This window comes from Fistularia commersonii, chromosome 22, assembly GCF_037954325.1.
Source record: "Fistularia commersonii isolate RoL2024-O1a breed Wild chromosome 22, RoL_Fcom_v1.0, whole genome shotgun sequence".
In the NCBI taxonomy this organism is placed as follows: domain Eukaryota; kingdom Metazoa; phylum Chordata; class Actinopteri; order Syngnathiformes; family Fistulariidae; genus Fistularia; species Fistularia commersonii.
This window is the reverse complement of record NC_141305.1, coordinates 12,101,699-12,119,296: the sequence shown is the minus strand read 5'-3', so window position 1 is coordinate 12,119,296 and position 17,598 is coordinate 12,101,699. Positions and strand designations below refer to the sequence as shown.

The 17,598-nt window shown below is 40.5% G+C and overlaps 1 protein-coding gene across 1 annotated transcript in view; it reads left to right on the top strand.

The window, feature by feature from the left end:
* The window catches only part of tacr1a (tachykinin receptor 1a), a 34,221-nt gene extending 26,051 nt beyond the window's left edge, over positions 1 to 8,170 (top strand). The window contains exons 3-5 of the mRNA XM_086169317.1: positions 878 to 1,028; positions 2,836 to 3,032; positions 6,219 to 8,170. Of these exons, the coding sequence (XP_086025443.1) occupies positions 878 to 1,028; positions 2,836 to 3,032; positions 6,219 to 6,639 (769 nt within the window). The 3' untranslated portion in view covers positions 6,640 to 8,170. The remainder of the gene's footprint in view (positions 1 to 877; positions 1,029 to 2,835; positions 3,033 to 6,218) is intronic.
* Positions 8,171 to 17,598: the final 9,428 nt, after the last annotated feature.

Below are 17,598 nucleotides of genomic sequence, written 5' to 3'. Positions count from 1 at the left end.
CTTGTGCTCTTCACACCATTTGACCACCACAATAAAACTATTAGGTGTCACAGTGCACTAAATCCAAAAGGGCAGGACTGGTCGCAGGAGCGAAAAGAAGCATCCATGCCTCTTTTCCTGATCTATTGTGGTGTAAAGGTCAAAATTCTGGGCGTAGTATTAGAGTTAACTTATCTTGGTGCTTGACGGAAAGGACCGTTTTAAACCAACCGGCATGATCTATTGCTGATTGATTTTTCAAACTCTCTGGTGATTGAATATAAAACACCATACTTCAAATATTGCCACTCTCTTAAATCATTTCAAGTATGAAATCTTCTCCAATCGATTCCACCAGTTCACTGGTATAGAGGCCAAACTGGAAATGTCTACTATTGACTAACTATTGTTATAAAACCGGGTCTGTGATAGATTAGTACACAAACACATTCACTCTATGTGGCAGTGAAAGAGCTTAATATTAAGGAATCTCCTCTTCATTTTCTTTTAGCGTGTCAATGAGAAAATTGAGTCTGGTTTTGCTACCTTGAAATTAGGTTTACAATCCCGTCCATCTTCACCCATGAATTTGTTTTTCTACAACGGGTCTAGTCTGGAACACTTGTACGTACGTACGTTCAGAAAAATATGTTTTTTTTATAATTGGTAATATTCTTGTGTGTCTTATGCAACCAGATGGCTGCAGCGAGGGGGACATTAATATCTTCAACAGATGATCATTAAAGTTTCCAGGTTCCTCAGTGCTTCTGTCTTTCCCTTCTCCGATTTGTTTCAGGACTTGGAACAGCAGGCGAATAGATGAGTCATGAAGTCAATTATGAAGGATGTGAACAATTAAGCCGCGATTGTGTGTGTGTCTATGTGTGTTATATTACAGATACTTTGTGTGTGTGGCCATCCTGATCTATTTCCTCCCCCTTCTCGTGATGGGTTGCGCTTATCTGGTTGTGGGACTGACCCTGTGGGCCAGCGAGATCCCTGGAGACTCTCTGGACCGCTACAAGGAGCAGCTGACTGCCAAACGCAAGGTAAGGTGCAGTTTAGTGGACCAATTCATGTCAGCTCACCACTGCTAGCTGAAAACTTGCACTCCCATACTTCTATTTGGTCTTCCTCTATCATATTTTCCTCCTCTGAACATGCTTTGCTTTTCATTTGTCTGCTGAGACCCAACTTTTAGGTGAATTCTGCCGCTGTGCTCCAGGTCCATAGAGACTCCTCTGAGGAAATGTTTTATTCTAAAACATGAAACAGGATCTTACAACGCTTCAACAAGACAGCTGTGGTTCCACCATTATGTCTGTCTTTGTGAATTTATTTAATTGATTCCCGTTTTGTTCTCTTTTCGCTTAAATTTTCTCTGTACGAGATTCTCATGAGAACATGACTTTATTTATTGATTACTGGGTTTGTCGTCAGAAGGATGTTATGTAGGAGTTCTTACATTTTTAGGTCTTCACCTAAAACTTTTTCCAACCTTCACAATTCGGTAAATGCTAGATTTATTGTGTAATATCTCGATAACATTGCACTTGATTGCAATGAGTTGTGTAACATTTTGTGATCGGTGACTCCAGTCCTCTGTCACAAAATTATAATTTCCACAAAACAACAATTTTTTATTGAGCCAGAGGGCGTCACTGGACATAAAAATAAATCCAGTTGTGCTTTCAGTTTAATGGCCTGAGCAATAAGATTATTGTACTCATTTTGTCCCTTACTGATACAAATACCCTTGAGGTCTGTCTCTCAAAAGCCAAGCAAAACACATTTATTAACCAATAAATGCAAGTATATAAACCAATACACAATAATACAGCGTCACTTAAATATATTTCCCTTTAGTTTCACTGAGCGGGTTGAGTGATGTCGATCTATATAGATTGCCATCTGTGTTGATGTCAAGCTGCACTATATTATGATAACTTAATAATTTCACAACTCCAGTCCTATAATATTAAATGTCTATATACATAGGATGGAACTATTGAGACTGATTTTAAGGAATCACGATCTAAGTGCACTTCAAATTTGAGTATCCATGGTCAACACTCTTGTTTCACATATTTACTGACAGTGCATATATCTTGTAGTTTGGCGAAAGAATGGAGTAATTTTTATTGATAGAGCCATTATGACTATCATCATGGAGTTTCCCCACTCTAAGCAGCTGTATGAATGAATACTGTATTTCTGTATTTTGTTTAGTGTGGTCCAAATATTAAATGTAACCATTTTATTTGTGTTTATCCCATGCAAGAGCATTGAATATGTAAGAGAGGATAATGTTGTCTATTCATGATATCCATCTAACTATCATTATGTGCACCTTCACGCATTGGCCACTACCACAAAAGCAAGTTGTTGAGAAACTGTACAAAGTCAGATAAAACCATGCAGAGCGTGGAAGAATCTTCACTTTCATTCACATTTTACGCTACCTGCTATTTGTTAAGATTTGTGTTTTTGTTAGATTTTAAATTGTTAAATGTTGAGCTCTTTTCGTTAAACACGTGGTGAAGATGCACAACTACTGATAGCAAATTCATAATTTCCCTAACACTTTAAGACAACACCTACATTTCTTGGACTCTTTTTGACAAAACTTCAGATGTTCAGGAAAACCACTGGGTTGGAATAATTATTATTTAATTTTCTTGATTATACTTATTCATCTTATTCACCCACACTGGGCCTTGCTGCTTTGTCTGAACAGAACTTTAGGAACAAGATTTCAGTATTGTCTCAGGAATCCATAATAAATGGGGTGACGAAGCAAAACTGTATATGAAATAAAAGTTGCACAGTCACATATTTTGTTTTTTTTTTCTGCAGGTGGTGAAGATGATGATCGTGGTGGTGTGCACATTTGCAATCTGCTGGCTACCCTTTCATGTCTTCTTCCTGCTGGACCAATTCTTCCCCTACATGGCTGAGAAGAAGTTCTTCCAGCAGGTCTACCTGGCCATCATGTGGCTTGCTATGAGCTCCACTATGTACAACCCTATTATCTACTGCTGCCTCAACGAGAGGTGAGCAACCTCAGTCACAGTCACAAATTAATTGCCCATCAGAATAAATTGATTAAATTGAAGCCATTAGTAGTCGAGAAAGCAATATCTGATTGTTTTGCAAACCTTTTCAACCTCATCCAGCTATTTCTCACAACATAAGATCTGAACAGTATCATTCAACTTGGGTTCAACTGGTTTCTCATGTCTTTGGGCAGATGTAATTGGGAATTAGAATAGCTAAAGCACTGCTGCAAAATCTCATCCCCAGCACATTTTTATCCGCAGTACAGGGATCCACACAGCCACTTTTTCTAGACTGGTGCAGGACATGTATGCTAGCTGTGAGACAGTTGTGCGGTGTGCTCTAGGGGCAACAGAGAAGTGCAAGACGGAGGTGGGACTCCATCATGGATCAGCTCTGAGCCCCTTCTTGTTTGCAGTGGTGATGGACAGGCTGACAGACTAGGTTAAACAGGAATCACCATGGACCAGAGCAAAAGAGAGTATGGAAAGAGGTGAAGAGGCGGGTCCAAGCAGGTTGGAATGAGTGAAGAAAAGTGTCAGGGGTACTATGTGATAGAAGACTATCAGCCAGAATGAAAGGAAAGGTGTACAAGGCAGTGGTGAGACCAGCGATGCTGTATGGACTAGACAGCAATAGTTACAATGACGAAAAGACAGGAGGCAAAGCTAGTGGTCGCAGAGATGAAGATGCTATGGTTCCCTCTGGGAGTGACAAGAATGGATAGGATCAGGGATGAATCAATCAGAGGAACAACACGTTAGAGGTTTTGGAGAGAAGGTCAGAGACACCAGACTGAGATAGTTTGGCCATGTACAGAGAAGGGATAGTGAAAACATTGGTAGACAGATGCTGGAAATGGAGCTGCCAGGCAGGAGGTCTAGAGGACTTAGTGAAAGAGGATATGAAGGTTGTTGGTGCGAGAGAAGAAGATACAGTGAATAGGGGTGAGATGGAGAAGGTTGATTCGCTGTGGTGACCCCTGAAGGGAAAAACCAAAAGGAGAAGAAGAAGATGGAGATCCACACAGCAACTAAGAAAAACTGCTCTGGCCCCCAATCCAAGAACAGTGGTCCTGAGACTGTTCTTTTGAAGTCTGGAGAAAGTGGCATACAGTGCATGTATCAGGATGTAAAGGCATCATCATATTGTGGCGAGCCACGGTTTTGCAAAGTAACACAAGGAGTCAAGGATAAAATGTTCTCGGGATGATGCTCTTTAGAAGACGGTTTTAATTCGACAACCATAAACAGGAGAAACCCAGGGGGCGTATTTCACAATTCCAACAGTTAAACTCAGGGTGCAACCCCCGTTCCGACATCTAACGGTGCAGGTTAGTGTCACACATCAAGAACAACATTCTACAACTGTTCTTACAACACAGAATCATGAGAAGCTCAGCCGCAAAGGATTGTTGGGTTCTGCCCCCACTGCACGGTACAACACATGCAGAAATGACCTTAAAACAGGCACATGCACACAATTTACCACATAGTGAAGGGCGCAGCGTTATTGATTACATGCTGTGCAAGAAGTTGCAGTATCGTAAAAAAAACAATTAATCATTAGATTTGTTTCCAAATAACTGGCTAAAGTAGCTACAGAATCACACTGCTCATGCTGGTCACCAGCTAGTATGGGTTTTCTGGATCACTTTAATCAATTCTATTCATTTGTCCTCATACAATTTTTTGTCACAAGTTGTTACTCAATAGTGTTTCACACTCTTTCTGCCAGGTACTGTTTATGAAGCACTTCAAGCTTAGAGACTGACTCCAGATCAGGACAATCAGTTACTTGATCTCATGATACAAACAATGCTGGCAATGCAATAGCTGAATCAGATCTTATTTTTGGCCCCTGTTAACTACACCGTGTGTGGCGGGGCCTGGGTACAGCTGAGAGACGTCTCCTTACAGGGGAAAACTTTCAGTCTGGCAGAGCACTGGACTGTAATGAGGACAAAGTAAATGTTTGAATTTGAACTAAACTGGAATTTAGTTAGCGCCAATTTTAAGTAATGTGTTATACATCTTAAAGTATATTTACTGCCTCTGCTGTTTGTTTTTCTTTAAATACACCCATGGCAGCAACGATTTGGATGTCCAATGATGTTATTCTTTGTTTGACAACATTGAAGTAGTTTGAATAGCCCATTATTATTTAATTTTCTTTTAACCAAACATTGAAACACCAAAAAAGGAAATTGTTTATCTCTGCATCTACTTTTTTTTTTCGCTGTCAATTTAAAAACCAAGTGACCTTTTTTTTTTTTTTTCGGGACTTCGCAATAACTTTGCTTCCTCATCCCAACATGCTGTTGTCTGTGATACTATTTATGATTTTTGTACTTTTGCATCGTGTGTCTTTGAGAAACACTATTTCAATCCTCCGTATGTGTGAAACATATGGCAGTATTAAAAATAACTTTGAACCGAACCATAACAGTAATTCAGGGGGAGTTTGTTTTCACACATTGTCCTTCACACATGCAGAAACACACACACATCCATCATCCACTGTTGCTTCTGAATCAGGCATTTGAGAGGCTTCCTGTGCCCCCTTTCAGATCACTTCCCATTAAAGAAGTTCTCCATTATTTAAACTAGAAGTCAGAGTGAAAACACGTCCTAGAGAAAGGCAGACGTGCACTCAGAGCATCATCCATCTTCTCTCAAACTGAGAAAAAATCAATAGTCTGCCCTTCAATGTGGATTTTTTTACACCAAAATAAAGACGATTGAGCAACACTCCTGATCGCTTCAAATAAATCCTCTCCCATTGTGTCCTGTCCTGGCCGCTTTCCAATAGTCTTTGTGCTGCCAGATAAAATATTACATTCACATTTATGCATATTTCATCCATAAGACTCATCGAGACATTTGATATTTAGCGTTAATTAAAAAGGACTCCTCGTTTATTTCCCCTAAATGTCACATTAATATATTAATGTGACTGGTAAAGGCCCAAGGGAACTTCCAGTAGGTTATAAAATCATTTTGACGCGTAAACATGCAATAGTTTCCACATATCAGTCTATTAGCTGTGTTTCTGGGTCAAATTTTCTGTTTAATAGAAGCCATCAGTATGTCAGTACCAGCTGTTGCAGGTTCCTGATTGGGCAGGACTTAAATGTACACGTAAACATTAACACATAGAATAATTACGTTTTTCATTCACAGATTTCGCGCTGGTTTCAAGCAAGCCTTCCGCTGCTGCCCATGTGTGCCTCACGGTTCATATGAAGGCCTGGAACTGAAGTCCACACGCTACTTTCAAACTCAGACCAGCGTTTATAAGACCAGCAGGACAGACACCCAAATGTCCACTGTTATGCTGGTTGAAGAAGAAACGGCACAGAGCAAGATCCCAGCAATGGCCAGTCCGGGGCCCGGTGGAGCTGTTGTAGGAGCACAAGCACAAAACTCATCCCTGGACCTCGCCTCCAACGGATCGTCGTCCCGAAGCATCTCCAAAACAATGTCGGAAACATCCAGCTTCTACTCCAGTAACAACCTGCAGGAGCAAACGTCAACCACAGGTGGCACGTCGTCAGACAGAGAGGGTGCGAGTCATTGGCACAACTCTGTGCCTGTTCAATAAAAAGGACAGAGAGAAAGTGCAGCAGATCCATTGCTAGCGCTCTCACAGAAACATTGTCAGCCAATTAGCAAGTGAGACTTTCCATCACCTCAACTACAACATCCCGTCCATAAGAGTAATGCTATTAACATTTAATGGCAAAAGTATGACACCTTTTTCAACGATAGTATTAGGTTTCAGTTCAAAAGCTAAATTGAAGCGCAGGGACCTCCTGGTAGCTCTCAGCTTGAGACTGAAGGACTGAAGGTGGACTTGTTCTTGATACATACGTAAGTGATGATGACGCGGGGACTGAATTTGCATTTATTAACAACATGGACGCTTCATGCTGGGGAACACAGCAGCTTCTTGTTTTGGAAGGGATGCTCTGCTACAAGTCTCTCTCCTGTTCGAGTGGGAACAAACTGGTTTTAACGGCGACTTGATTCCAGAAGACTCCAAGGGAAAAAGGTGAAAAGACTCCACTACGACAGTGGCGGAGTGCAACGACGCAGAAAGTATGAACTTTGAACTATTTGTGTGTGTGTGTTTGTGTGTGTTGGTTGTGTGCGCGCACCCGGCCTCAAGGTTGCTCGACAGATCTACGATAGGCTGATCTAAAATGTTGTGCCAAGCAGCTGAAGTGCTGGAGCTGTCATCTTTCAGCGAGCCAAATGTCAACTTGGACAGCTGGGCAGATTCTATGTTATAGCGATGCCAAAGAGGTATCTATAAACAACAAGTGGAAACAGACTGAAGTGAGTCAGTGGTGTGCAGTCCTCTGACTAACCTGTGACAAAGAGCTCAGTGACGGCAGACATACACGTTAAACACAACACCGCTGTGATGCATCAATCCGAGGGTGCAATCGCACAAGTCCTGTGTAAGCGGCATTCAGAATGGGGGGAAAAAAGCGGGATGCGGTTGTCATAACGGCAGGATTACCGGAGTAGAAACATAGTCAACCTAATCACATGAGTATTACAAAAATGAAAAAAAAAAACAAGGAATTCACATGAAAACAGGACAGACCTAAAGAAATAAATGTAAGGGATGATGTGGAAAATCATATCACATGAATGCCTGACCTGTCAATTCCAATTTGGTCAAACCCCTTTGTGAATATACCAAAATACTCTCATTAACCTCCTTTATCTTTCCTCCTGGCAAAGCCATGAACTCTGAGTCTTAAAGCAATTTGACTGAACCACATCTGGTGTCTTTTGTTCATACTTTTTTTGTAGTCACCTTTGACTGCACCCGCAGGATAATTAAACAAGATCGGGACATATTCACATTTGATATACACTTCCTCTGCTCAATCATAAAAGCATGCTATCATCAGGGCTTGTAAAATGCGGCTTGTGAGCTGAAGTACAGCAATTTGCCTAGCATTTTATCAAATGTCAGAAATTGCTAGGGGTGCAGGGAAGCAGCTCTCTCTGCAGTAGCCAAGAAAACGACAGTGAGTGTAACGGAAGAAGCCCTCGGGAGGGAAAAAAAAAAAAAGAACGTAATCTCTTGTAGGATTAAACATAACAAAAAAAAAAAAGCACAAAGAGAGGACAGTAAATGCTCTGTGCCATATTTGAGTACAATCTCTATTCTTAAAAGCATTCGCTTGGGAGATATAATTCTACATTGCAGTAAATTCAGGAACTGTCGTCTTTGTATTGAGAAGTAGATGTAAAACACACACTGTACCGTCACATGGACATGGACACACACGTCACGATGGCCGCATCCATTCGCGGCACACAAAAGCTGTTTTCGGAAATTCAGCTAACAGATGAAACAGAGTGTGACAACTTCGGGGGCTGTCAGGTCTTGTTGTATTTTATTTTTAACTCTTTGTCTTAGCAAAATAGAAATACATCAACATCTAACACTAAAGTATGAGCAGAGACAAAGAGCAGGAGGTCACAGGCAGTGCAAATAGCATAGCAATGCACAACAGACACCATAGTTGGTGTTCTACTGTCTCTCAGAAACAGAATGTAAACATCTTTGTCCCCGCAGAGGTTTTGCAAACTCTATACCAGGTCATTAGTTTATCTTTGTAGTTGAAGAAGACGTGGATCCCCTGCTTTGGTACAGCATGTTATAACATGAATACTGCATAAATGTTGTTATTTCTGTGATTTCTGTCCGAAGGTGTGCAAACGCGTTATAGCTGTCCATAGTTGTCACTCCTTCAGAGTGAAAACACAAGGAGTGATTCTGGAACTCAAGAAGAGAAGCCTTTAAAAATGGATATGTAACCACATGAAGTGAAAATGAAGTGTTTCTGTCACTGCAGGTCTGAACTCAGTTAGCAAAAGAAAAAAAAAATACAACCACGCTGTTAATGAAGAATGTGATATAATTCATCTGTAACATGGGAATGTGTGACAACACCGTATTTTCAAGTTGCCAGTCATCCAGTGTCAAAGCTAATCTCTCAACACCTGCAAAGCATCCTTTTCTCCTCTTTTCCGAAAAAGATGAAAATTATGAACATGATATCTGTCCATGCCCACATTGGAGCCAAGGGTATTTGGGAGGGTGGCAGCTTTTTGCCTCTTTGTTTTTGTCTCTGCTTAAATGTCTTCATTCACTTCTTTAGTGGCTTTTAAAAGGAAGTTGACAGTTACAGTTAAGGATGGACAACAATAAATACCCTTTTTTTTTGACCGTGCTTTTATGTTTAACGCGCAGGACTGGATCCGTTGCATCTCCACATTCTCGGTGTGACAGAGTGCGATGTTTGAAATTCAACTACTTTTACAATCCCCTGAAAACATTAGCTATTTACAACTACATGACGATTACAAACTGCGAAAGATTATAAAAGACCACAGCTACCGATTAGAAAGAAAAAGGACAAAAAAGACAAGTATCCCTCACCTTTCATTATCGTCAGCAGCCTTGTGCTTTATACAGCCGTAAGCGAAATAGGTTTAGGTGTATACGTGAAATAGGATGGAAGTTTAGGCTATTGAGTAAACAAATCAGTTCGAAGATGCCCATCCGGCAGAGCCGACCGCCTCACTGTTATTGTGTTTCAATCACAGGAGCCTAAAGAGAGCTTAGAGACAATGAGAGGATTGCTGAAGATGTAATAAGGAGACGGTTATCGGATTAAACAATCAGATAGGAGGCTTTGGAGTCAGTGAGCTGTCGAGGTAGAAGCTGCTTGTCTGCACGTATGAGCTGATGAGTCCAACACAGTTTGCCTTGTGACTACTGACCTTTCGTGACCCCCCATTTATCCTTGGGAGTTATTTCTATCCCTTACATCAGCGGCTCATCTACAAACAGCTGGAGGACAGAACATCACTGCAACTGTCATACAAGTTACTTTATTTATTTCTGTCGCATTCCACCATTGGACAGTATCTTCTGTGAGATTCTTAAATATTTGTGTTGGATCTCAAATTCTGCAATTCACATCAACTTATATATCACATTTTTATGCAATTTTACACATCTGTCATTCCTTCAGATATATTTCTATCTCTATCCAAGGGTGCACGCAAAGCTTCCCAATCGTTAGATTGTTAGCACATTTGATCAAGGGACTTGGTTAAAAATTGTTTCACTTCTCATCCAATATCGATCCTTCTTTTATAACACCTGGAAGATAATCGATGCTTGTTGTGTGGTAACATTTATTCTTGGTAGAGATGGGTGGAAGAGGATGGTGAATATAACACCATCCTTTAACCTTTGTGTTTTCTTGGAAGACATTATTGTTAGTTTTACAACATAATTGAATACCACATGTGCACTGGGAGATAAAGCCAGTGTCTCGCTAAGATTTCTGTGTCTATACAGCGGAATATAGTTTTTGAGAATCACATCTCATTCCATCTCAAGACCCAAAAATATAGGATGAAGTCACTGACAGACAGGAAGCCACAAGAAGAAATCCAGCTTGTTTTTCAAGTTCTTTATATCAGTAGAAAGACTGAAATCAACCAATAAACTCAAGAGTGCTCATGTTTTGACGTTTGATTATGGGTTATCACCAGTGGCAATGGAGCAATCACCCTGTGCTTTTAATTATTGCTGTTTACACCGAGCCTCAATAACCCGAGAGATTAATGAAGTGATGTCAGAGTCGTCGTTACGACGCTAAAGAGGTTAAATACCTGGGCTTTTACGACACTTCAACTAATCGAATCATACAGAGGAGTCCAGATGCCCCTTTTGCTATATCTACATGTCATGCTCCGTTGACAGGATGCATTAAATGATTTCTGTGTCATTACCATGTAATTATTGAGGTTATGTATCTGCATATATTGTGTAGATAAACCACTTCATTAATTAACATGATGTTATGACATACCATAATGGCTTTGTATAACCCCTGACTTTTCCTCTAATGCCTTTGTGAGGTTAATGGCAACGATTTTCAGTAAAGTGCTGTGATCATCCCGTAAAGACCATCATAAGGCTAAACAAAGACTTTATTTTTGCTTTGAACGTTTCCATTTGGCAACATGTCAGTTTTGTTTGTGTCCTTATTTTTAGATCATACAAACCTCTGAGTTTCACGTGTTCATTTGTTTTTGATACAAAATGACATTGTCACTACTTGCATTAATTTTACAGAACTATAAACAACCGTTCACTTGTAAGCAGGAGAAGATGTGCGTTTTATTTGATGTATATTAACATATAGAAAACATCAACATGTTTTTCTTTGACCTGGAAAATAGGAATGGGATTCGACTGATTGTACATTTTCAAGCCACAAACTTGGACATAAAGATAAGTTGATGTAATTAAAGCCATTGAAGGGTTTTTCAAAAAAAAAACTGTGAATGTGAGAACTGTGAACTCCAAAGAGAAAGAATTCATCCACCTTAGTTCTTACCTTGCTATCAAGCCATAAATAATACATGCTCCCTCATCCAGCCATCCATCCAACCCAGCCAGAGAGCTTTAAGGAATGTGTAATCAGCAGGGCTCGGTAAGGGCCTCTTAAACCAGTGTATGGAACACTCTCTATAGTCTCTCCCTCACACACACACACACACAGACACGGAAAGACACGGACAAACACACGGAAGATCGTTGTTGAAGAGAAGAGAGGCTACAGAGGGGCAAACTGACTCATCTGTAACATTTCCGCTGATTTTTTAACCGATGTAACCGCGCGGTCACATCACGCGAATTACTGATGAGAAGTGACGAAGTAACAGCACAGAGAGATGCGAGAACACCAATGTGATGTTTTTCTTCTATCTTTGTGCAGGTGGATTGGGTTATAGATTGTTCAATGACATGTTACTCAAATTCTATTTCAACAATCATGACAATGTGTACCTGTAAGAGTAAATGGCATTGCATAGCTCAGTGTGCAATATAGTAATTCTCTCAGATCTGCAAGGATTTATCAATTTGCAGTGAATAAAGATGTTTTTCTTTTTGCTTTTTTTTTTTTTTTTTAATTATTGCCCGTGTTTAAATGTGTGGGTCGCAGCTGTGGAACTTCCGTATTGTTGCTTTGGGAAAATACTTCAGTTTAACTCATCCTGTGAAGTACATATGAATGTGAAATTTGACATATGATAAAAAAAAATGGATATCTCTATTTGTATTGTTGTGATGAGTTTGGCAATTGGGAATTCTTGTACCTGTTTTTAAATAGATGTTTTCAAATACAGTGCGAATAGAGCGCTTGTACACTTAATTTATTCAAATATATATCTTTATGTTTTCAACATATATGATGATATGATAATAATTCCTTAAACTGCCGTCGATAGCTGCTTTATTTTTTAATTGAAGTGCTTACCTCAGGTCTTCCTGTGAAGGATCCCACAAACAATTCGTAAAGTCTTCTTGACAGATTCACTAACGCTCTGGACAAACTGGGTGTCGAGCATCTGAGCTCTGCAAATATTCTGCCTTAATTTTTGAAAAACACACTTCGATGTTTTCCTTGATTATTTGCTTTATAAAAAATTATAAACCTTTGCCACAAATTTGGATCCCGATACTTTCTCAAATTGTTGTATACTTTTGATGTCTCTCATACCATCTGGCTTCAATTTTCTCAGCATTGGTTTAAAACTCTACCGTTGAACTGAAAATTGAAATAACATGTAGTTAACAGTTGTCAGCGTTGTGAAAATAGAATTATAAAATGCTTCTTTCTAAATGCAGTATATATGACAAAAAAAAGATTGCACAGTGGTGTTGAACAAATTAATTGTTATTTGTGATAGTCTAGGTTTCTATATTCAGTTGATGTTATGCTGGTTTCAGTGCTGCTTTTCAAAGTTCAAACGTTTTCAGCTTGACTTTATCACAGATCACTTTCTCAAAATCCCAGATTGTGCCAACGTGTCTTGTCAGTAGGAGTTTTGCTCTGTTGTGACATTTCTCACTGCTACTGCCTCCATTGTTACCTGCTAGCAAATGTGTCGTGGCTGTAATTATCTGTGCTTGACAAAATTTTAATGTCTTCTATTAAAAAGAATTATCTCCTTACAATTCAAAACAGAATTTTGTGTATGTGTGTGTGTGTGTGTGTGTGTGTGTGTGTGTGTGTCTTGAGTATGCACAACCTGTGTGCATGTGCAAAGTGACGGGGACAAGCACAGAAAGTGCCGTGCAGCTTCAGATGTTTGGAGCTTCTCTGGATTTGAATCTTGGCCTGCAGGTGCAGGGAGATGAGAGAGCAGGGGATGGGAGTATTTATGCAGGTGTGTGCGCGTGCGTGTGCGCGTGTGCGTGTGTGTATGCACAGTAAAAATAAGAAAAAAATCAACAGAGGCAATTTATTATTCTCATGTAATAAAAATATGTTGTTTACTGCCGTGGACCTTCAGCTGGAGCACACCGCATGTATTATAAACACAGATTAGATGTCTGCATCAAGATATTTCATCTTTATTAAAATGCATTACTTGTACTTTATAATGAATTTTAAATTGATGAGTGCTAAAATCCCATATAAAAAGGATAAAGGACATTTCATTTACCATCATGCCATCATTTATTCTAATGTAATATTGAATGGACAGTTTCGTCAACTTCACATTTTAAAATATGTAAATGCACAATATCCTGGGTACTTTTCTGTTCGTGGCAAACAGCAATGCAAAACAAACACATATCAGCAAATTGACGTGCCTTCAACATTTATAGCTGCATTTTGACCGACAACCAAGCAACGTGACTAATCCCATATGACACACCCTGGCTCAAGTAATATGAAATTGTTTCTTTGACACCGGTGTGTAACAGAAAACCAACGGCTTGGTTGTTCAACCAATGAAGCAGATTGAGTTCACATTTGCAACACATCAAGAGTGACTTAATCATGTCACTTGGATGTAACGCAGTGCGGCATTTCTAAGTCCCAGGAATAAAGGAATATTTAATGTTCTTTGTTGAATGTGTGTTTTGCGCGATAATCCAACTTTGCTCAACAAAAGGGACTCACTGTCGAAGGAAAAAACTGAGCTGCGGTGGGAGTTTCCCCAAGGTTATTCATCAAGGCTGGAGTGGGCTGAGAGAGCCGCCTCTTATTTGAAAACGAACTTAAACCACGGCAATCTCGTCCCTACAGTGTGCATCCAAAGCTCTCATATAACTACTCTTTCCTCAATGAGATATAGTCTCTCCAGCGTGCCCTGGATCTTCCCTGCGGTCTCCTCCCAGATGGACATGCCCGGAATACCTCCCCCTGAAGGCGTCCAGGAGACATCCTGACCAGATGCCCGAGCCACCTCGCCTGACTCCTCTCTATGCCGAGGAACAGCGACTGTACTCCGAGCTCACCCCAGATGACCGAACTACTCACCCTTCTTAGGTAGAGTCCAGCCACTCTGCGGAGGAAAATAATTTCGTCCGCTTGTATCCACGATCTCGTTCTTTCAGTCGCTACCCACAGCTCGTGACCATAGGTGAGAGTGGGAATGTAGATCGACCGGTATATTGAGAGCTGAGCCAAAAGGCGAAGCTCCCTCTTCACCAAGTACCGGTACAGAGTCTGCATCGCTGCAGATGCCACACTGATCCACCTGTCAACCTCCAGCTCCATCCTTCCCTGGCTCGTGAACAAGCGCCCGAGATACTTGAACTCCTCCACTTTAGACACTTCTCGACCCGGAGTGGGCATTCAACCTATTTCTGGTTGATCTTCATCCGGGGCGCTTTACACTCGACTGCAAACCGTTCCAGTGAGAGCTGGGGATCATGGTCTAATGAAGCCAACAGAACCACATAATCTGCAAAAAGCAGAGACTTGATCCTGCGGCCACCAAACCGGATCCCCTCGACAATCTGGCTGCGCCTAGAAATTCTGCCCGTAAAAGTTATGAACGGACTCTTTGACAAAGGGCAGCCCTGGCAGAGTCCATCTCTCACCGGTCCGATTTACAACCGGTAATGCGGACCAACACCGATCATACAGGGAACGAACATCCCGTATGACGGGGTTCGGTACCCCATACTCCCAGAGCATCTCCCACAGGATTGCTTGCGGGACACGGTTAAATGCGTTCCCAAGATCCACAAAACATATGCAGACTGGTTGGGCAAACTCCTATGCCCCCTCGAGGACTTTGCCGAGAGTATAGAGCTGGTCCACTGTTTCACATGCAGGACGAAAACCACACCGCTCTTCCTGGATCCGAGGTTCAACGAACCAGTGGACCCTCTTCTCCAGCATTGCTGAATAGACCTTACCAGGGAGGCTGAGGAGTGTGAGCCCCCTGTAGTTGGAGCAGCTACAGGCGCCGACCGCCTTACGCCCACAGCTCCGGTCTGCAAAATGGACTGTGTTCCGTGCTTCTGTTGTCAAGGTGGCAGAATAAAAAAAGGAGTCCAGCCCCTCTTGAGAAGCCTGATTCCAGATCCCACGCTGTGTGTCGAGGCGAGTCTCGATCCCGAGAACCTGTTCTGTCCTGAAACAACACTTAAACAGAATGACATTTCCATTTCTCATTCTGTAAAAGTGTTGTTTCAGGACAGAACATGTACCAAATTCAGTTTATTTAATCCCGACTTAAATTAGTAGTAGTTCAAGAGACGGTCTGGAAGGATTTTCTGTCAAATTATATCAAAATAAGTGCAAGCAGTGTGTATGAAAAGTACTTGGAACGTGTCAGCTGTAGGTCACATCTGCTCAAAGGGAAGCTCCAACATTAAAGTGCATCTGCATCTGACATTTTCCACAAAAGTAAAGCAATGATATCATGACTCCGACACAGACATCAGAACCTCCAGGTTCCTGCACCATCTGTGCTTTTGTTTGTGTCTTTTGATCTTTTTTTGATGAAAAACGTCTCTCAGAAGACAAGGAGACGAGCTGTGAAACTCCAGAAACACAATATAAACAAAATATTGAAGCCAAAACCCTCAATGTATTAAAGTAAAGCACGAGCATTTTTTCTATGAGGTCATGATATTCCTTTCCATCTTTTTGGAGGCTGTTAGTACCCTTGATTAATTAGACCAGTTAACGCTTAATATTCACTTGTAATAATGTGAAAGCCTAAACCCCAGGCAAACCACAATATTCCTGCACAAGTTGAGCCTGCAGGTTTGTTTTGTTCAGGAGACAAGGCAAAGTCCTTCGGGAGGCCAGAAGCTCAAAGTAAAAAGAACATTAAATGGATACATTTTAGACTTTATTTTAGTGTTTAAAAAAATATTGCTGTCCCTGAATCGCTATTGTGTAGAGGGGGGACATTTCAGTGCACGGCTCACAAACACCTCTGTTGTATAATGATATATATATATTTACTTGCTGGGGGCACTTTGTTGATATTGTATGGTTCTGAGTAAACAAAGTATTCTAGCAGTGAGGTGACTTTTAAAGAGGTCTTGCAGAAAACCCAGCTGTGTATCAAAACACAAAAAGAAGTATGTGAAGGAAATAAATCTTTCAGTGAGGCAGAAAATAATATCAAACGCTATGATGAAGCTTTTTATGTGGAGAGAGCACTTTCCAGGCTTCATTTCTTGATTCCCATTGTTAGATCGGTACCGCCAATATATTTTTGATCTTATTTCCCACGGGAAGCAGCTCAGGAGTTATTTGTCCGAAGTTACAAAATAAGTTGGTAACTTCCCCTTGACTTTTGTGCTCTGGTGGCTGAATGTTTTGTCGTGGTTTGATTCCTGGCCCCTCCCTGCCTGTCGAAGTGTTGTTGAGCAAGACACAGAATCCCTAACGGCTCCTCTGGTGCTGCTATGTGGCTGCCTTCTGCTCTGGGTTAAATGCAGTGGTCAAATTTCACTCATGTTATGGTGTATGTATAACTGTATCTGACGAATAAAGTCATTTTTATTCTATACGATGCTTTTACACATGAATTAACATTTGATACCATTATTAGTATTCAACTCAGGAGGACAGGATGTCAAAAATGATAGAAAATATAGAAAGTATAGAAAGTATAGAAAAAACAATAAATGTTATGCAGAGAAACTGATCCGCTTTTAACAGCAAGTTTTCTAAGCAGGTTATCCATAAATATAAGAGTCATTATTGTTTTGTGTTTTTTTTTTTAATCCTTATTCAAGGATTCAAGGAGTTTTCTTGTCATTCTATTCTAATGAGAAAGAATTTGTTTCTTCAGGCCTGGTAAGCAGACATGAGCCGCTAAAACATGATGAAATAAAATGTATGTACGATACTAGAATAGAACAAATAGTGAACATAACAAATGAAGTAAGCACAATAAACATGGGTACTATATATACAAAAATATATAGAGTAGCACCACTGTCCAGCAGCCTCACAAGAGTGGGATCGAAGCTGTCTTGAATGAACAGAAAATTAAGAAGAATACACACATGTTCTACATTTTAGATTTTAAATGATGTAGGTCTTAAATGCGCCCATCAAGATGCTGATCTCATTAAAAGCTAATAATAATCTCATCTCAGATTGTTAACTATTGTCTACGAAATGAATCAGCCGAGTATGAAAACACTGAACTTTGTGACTGACCTTTTTATGGACTTTAT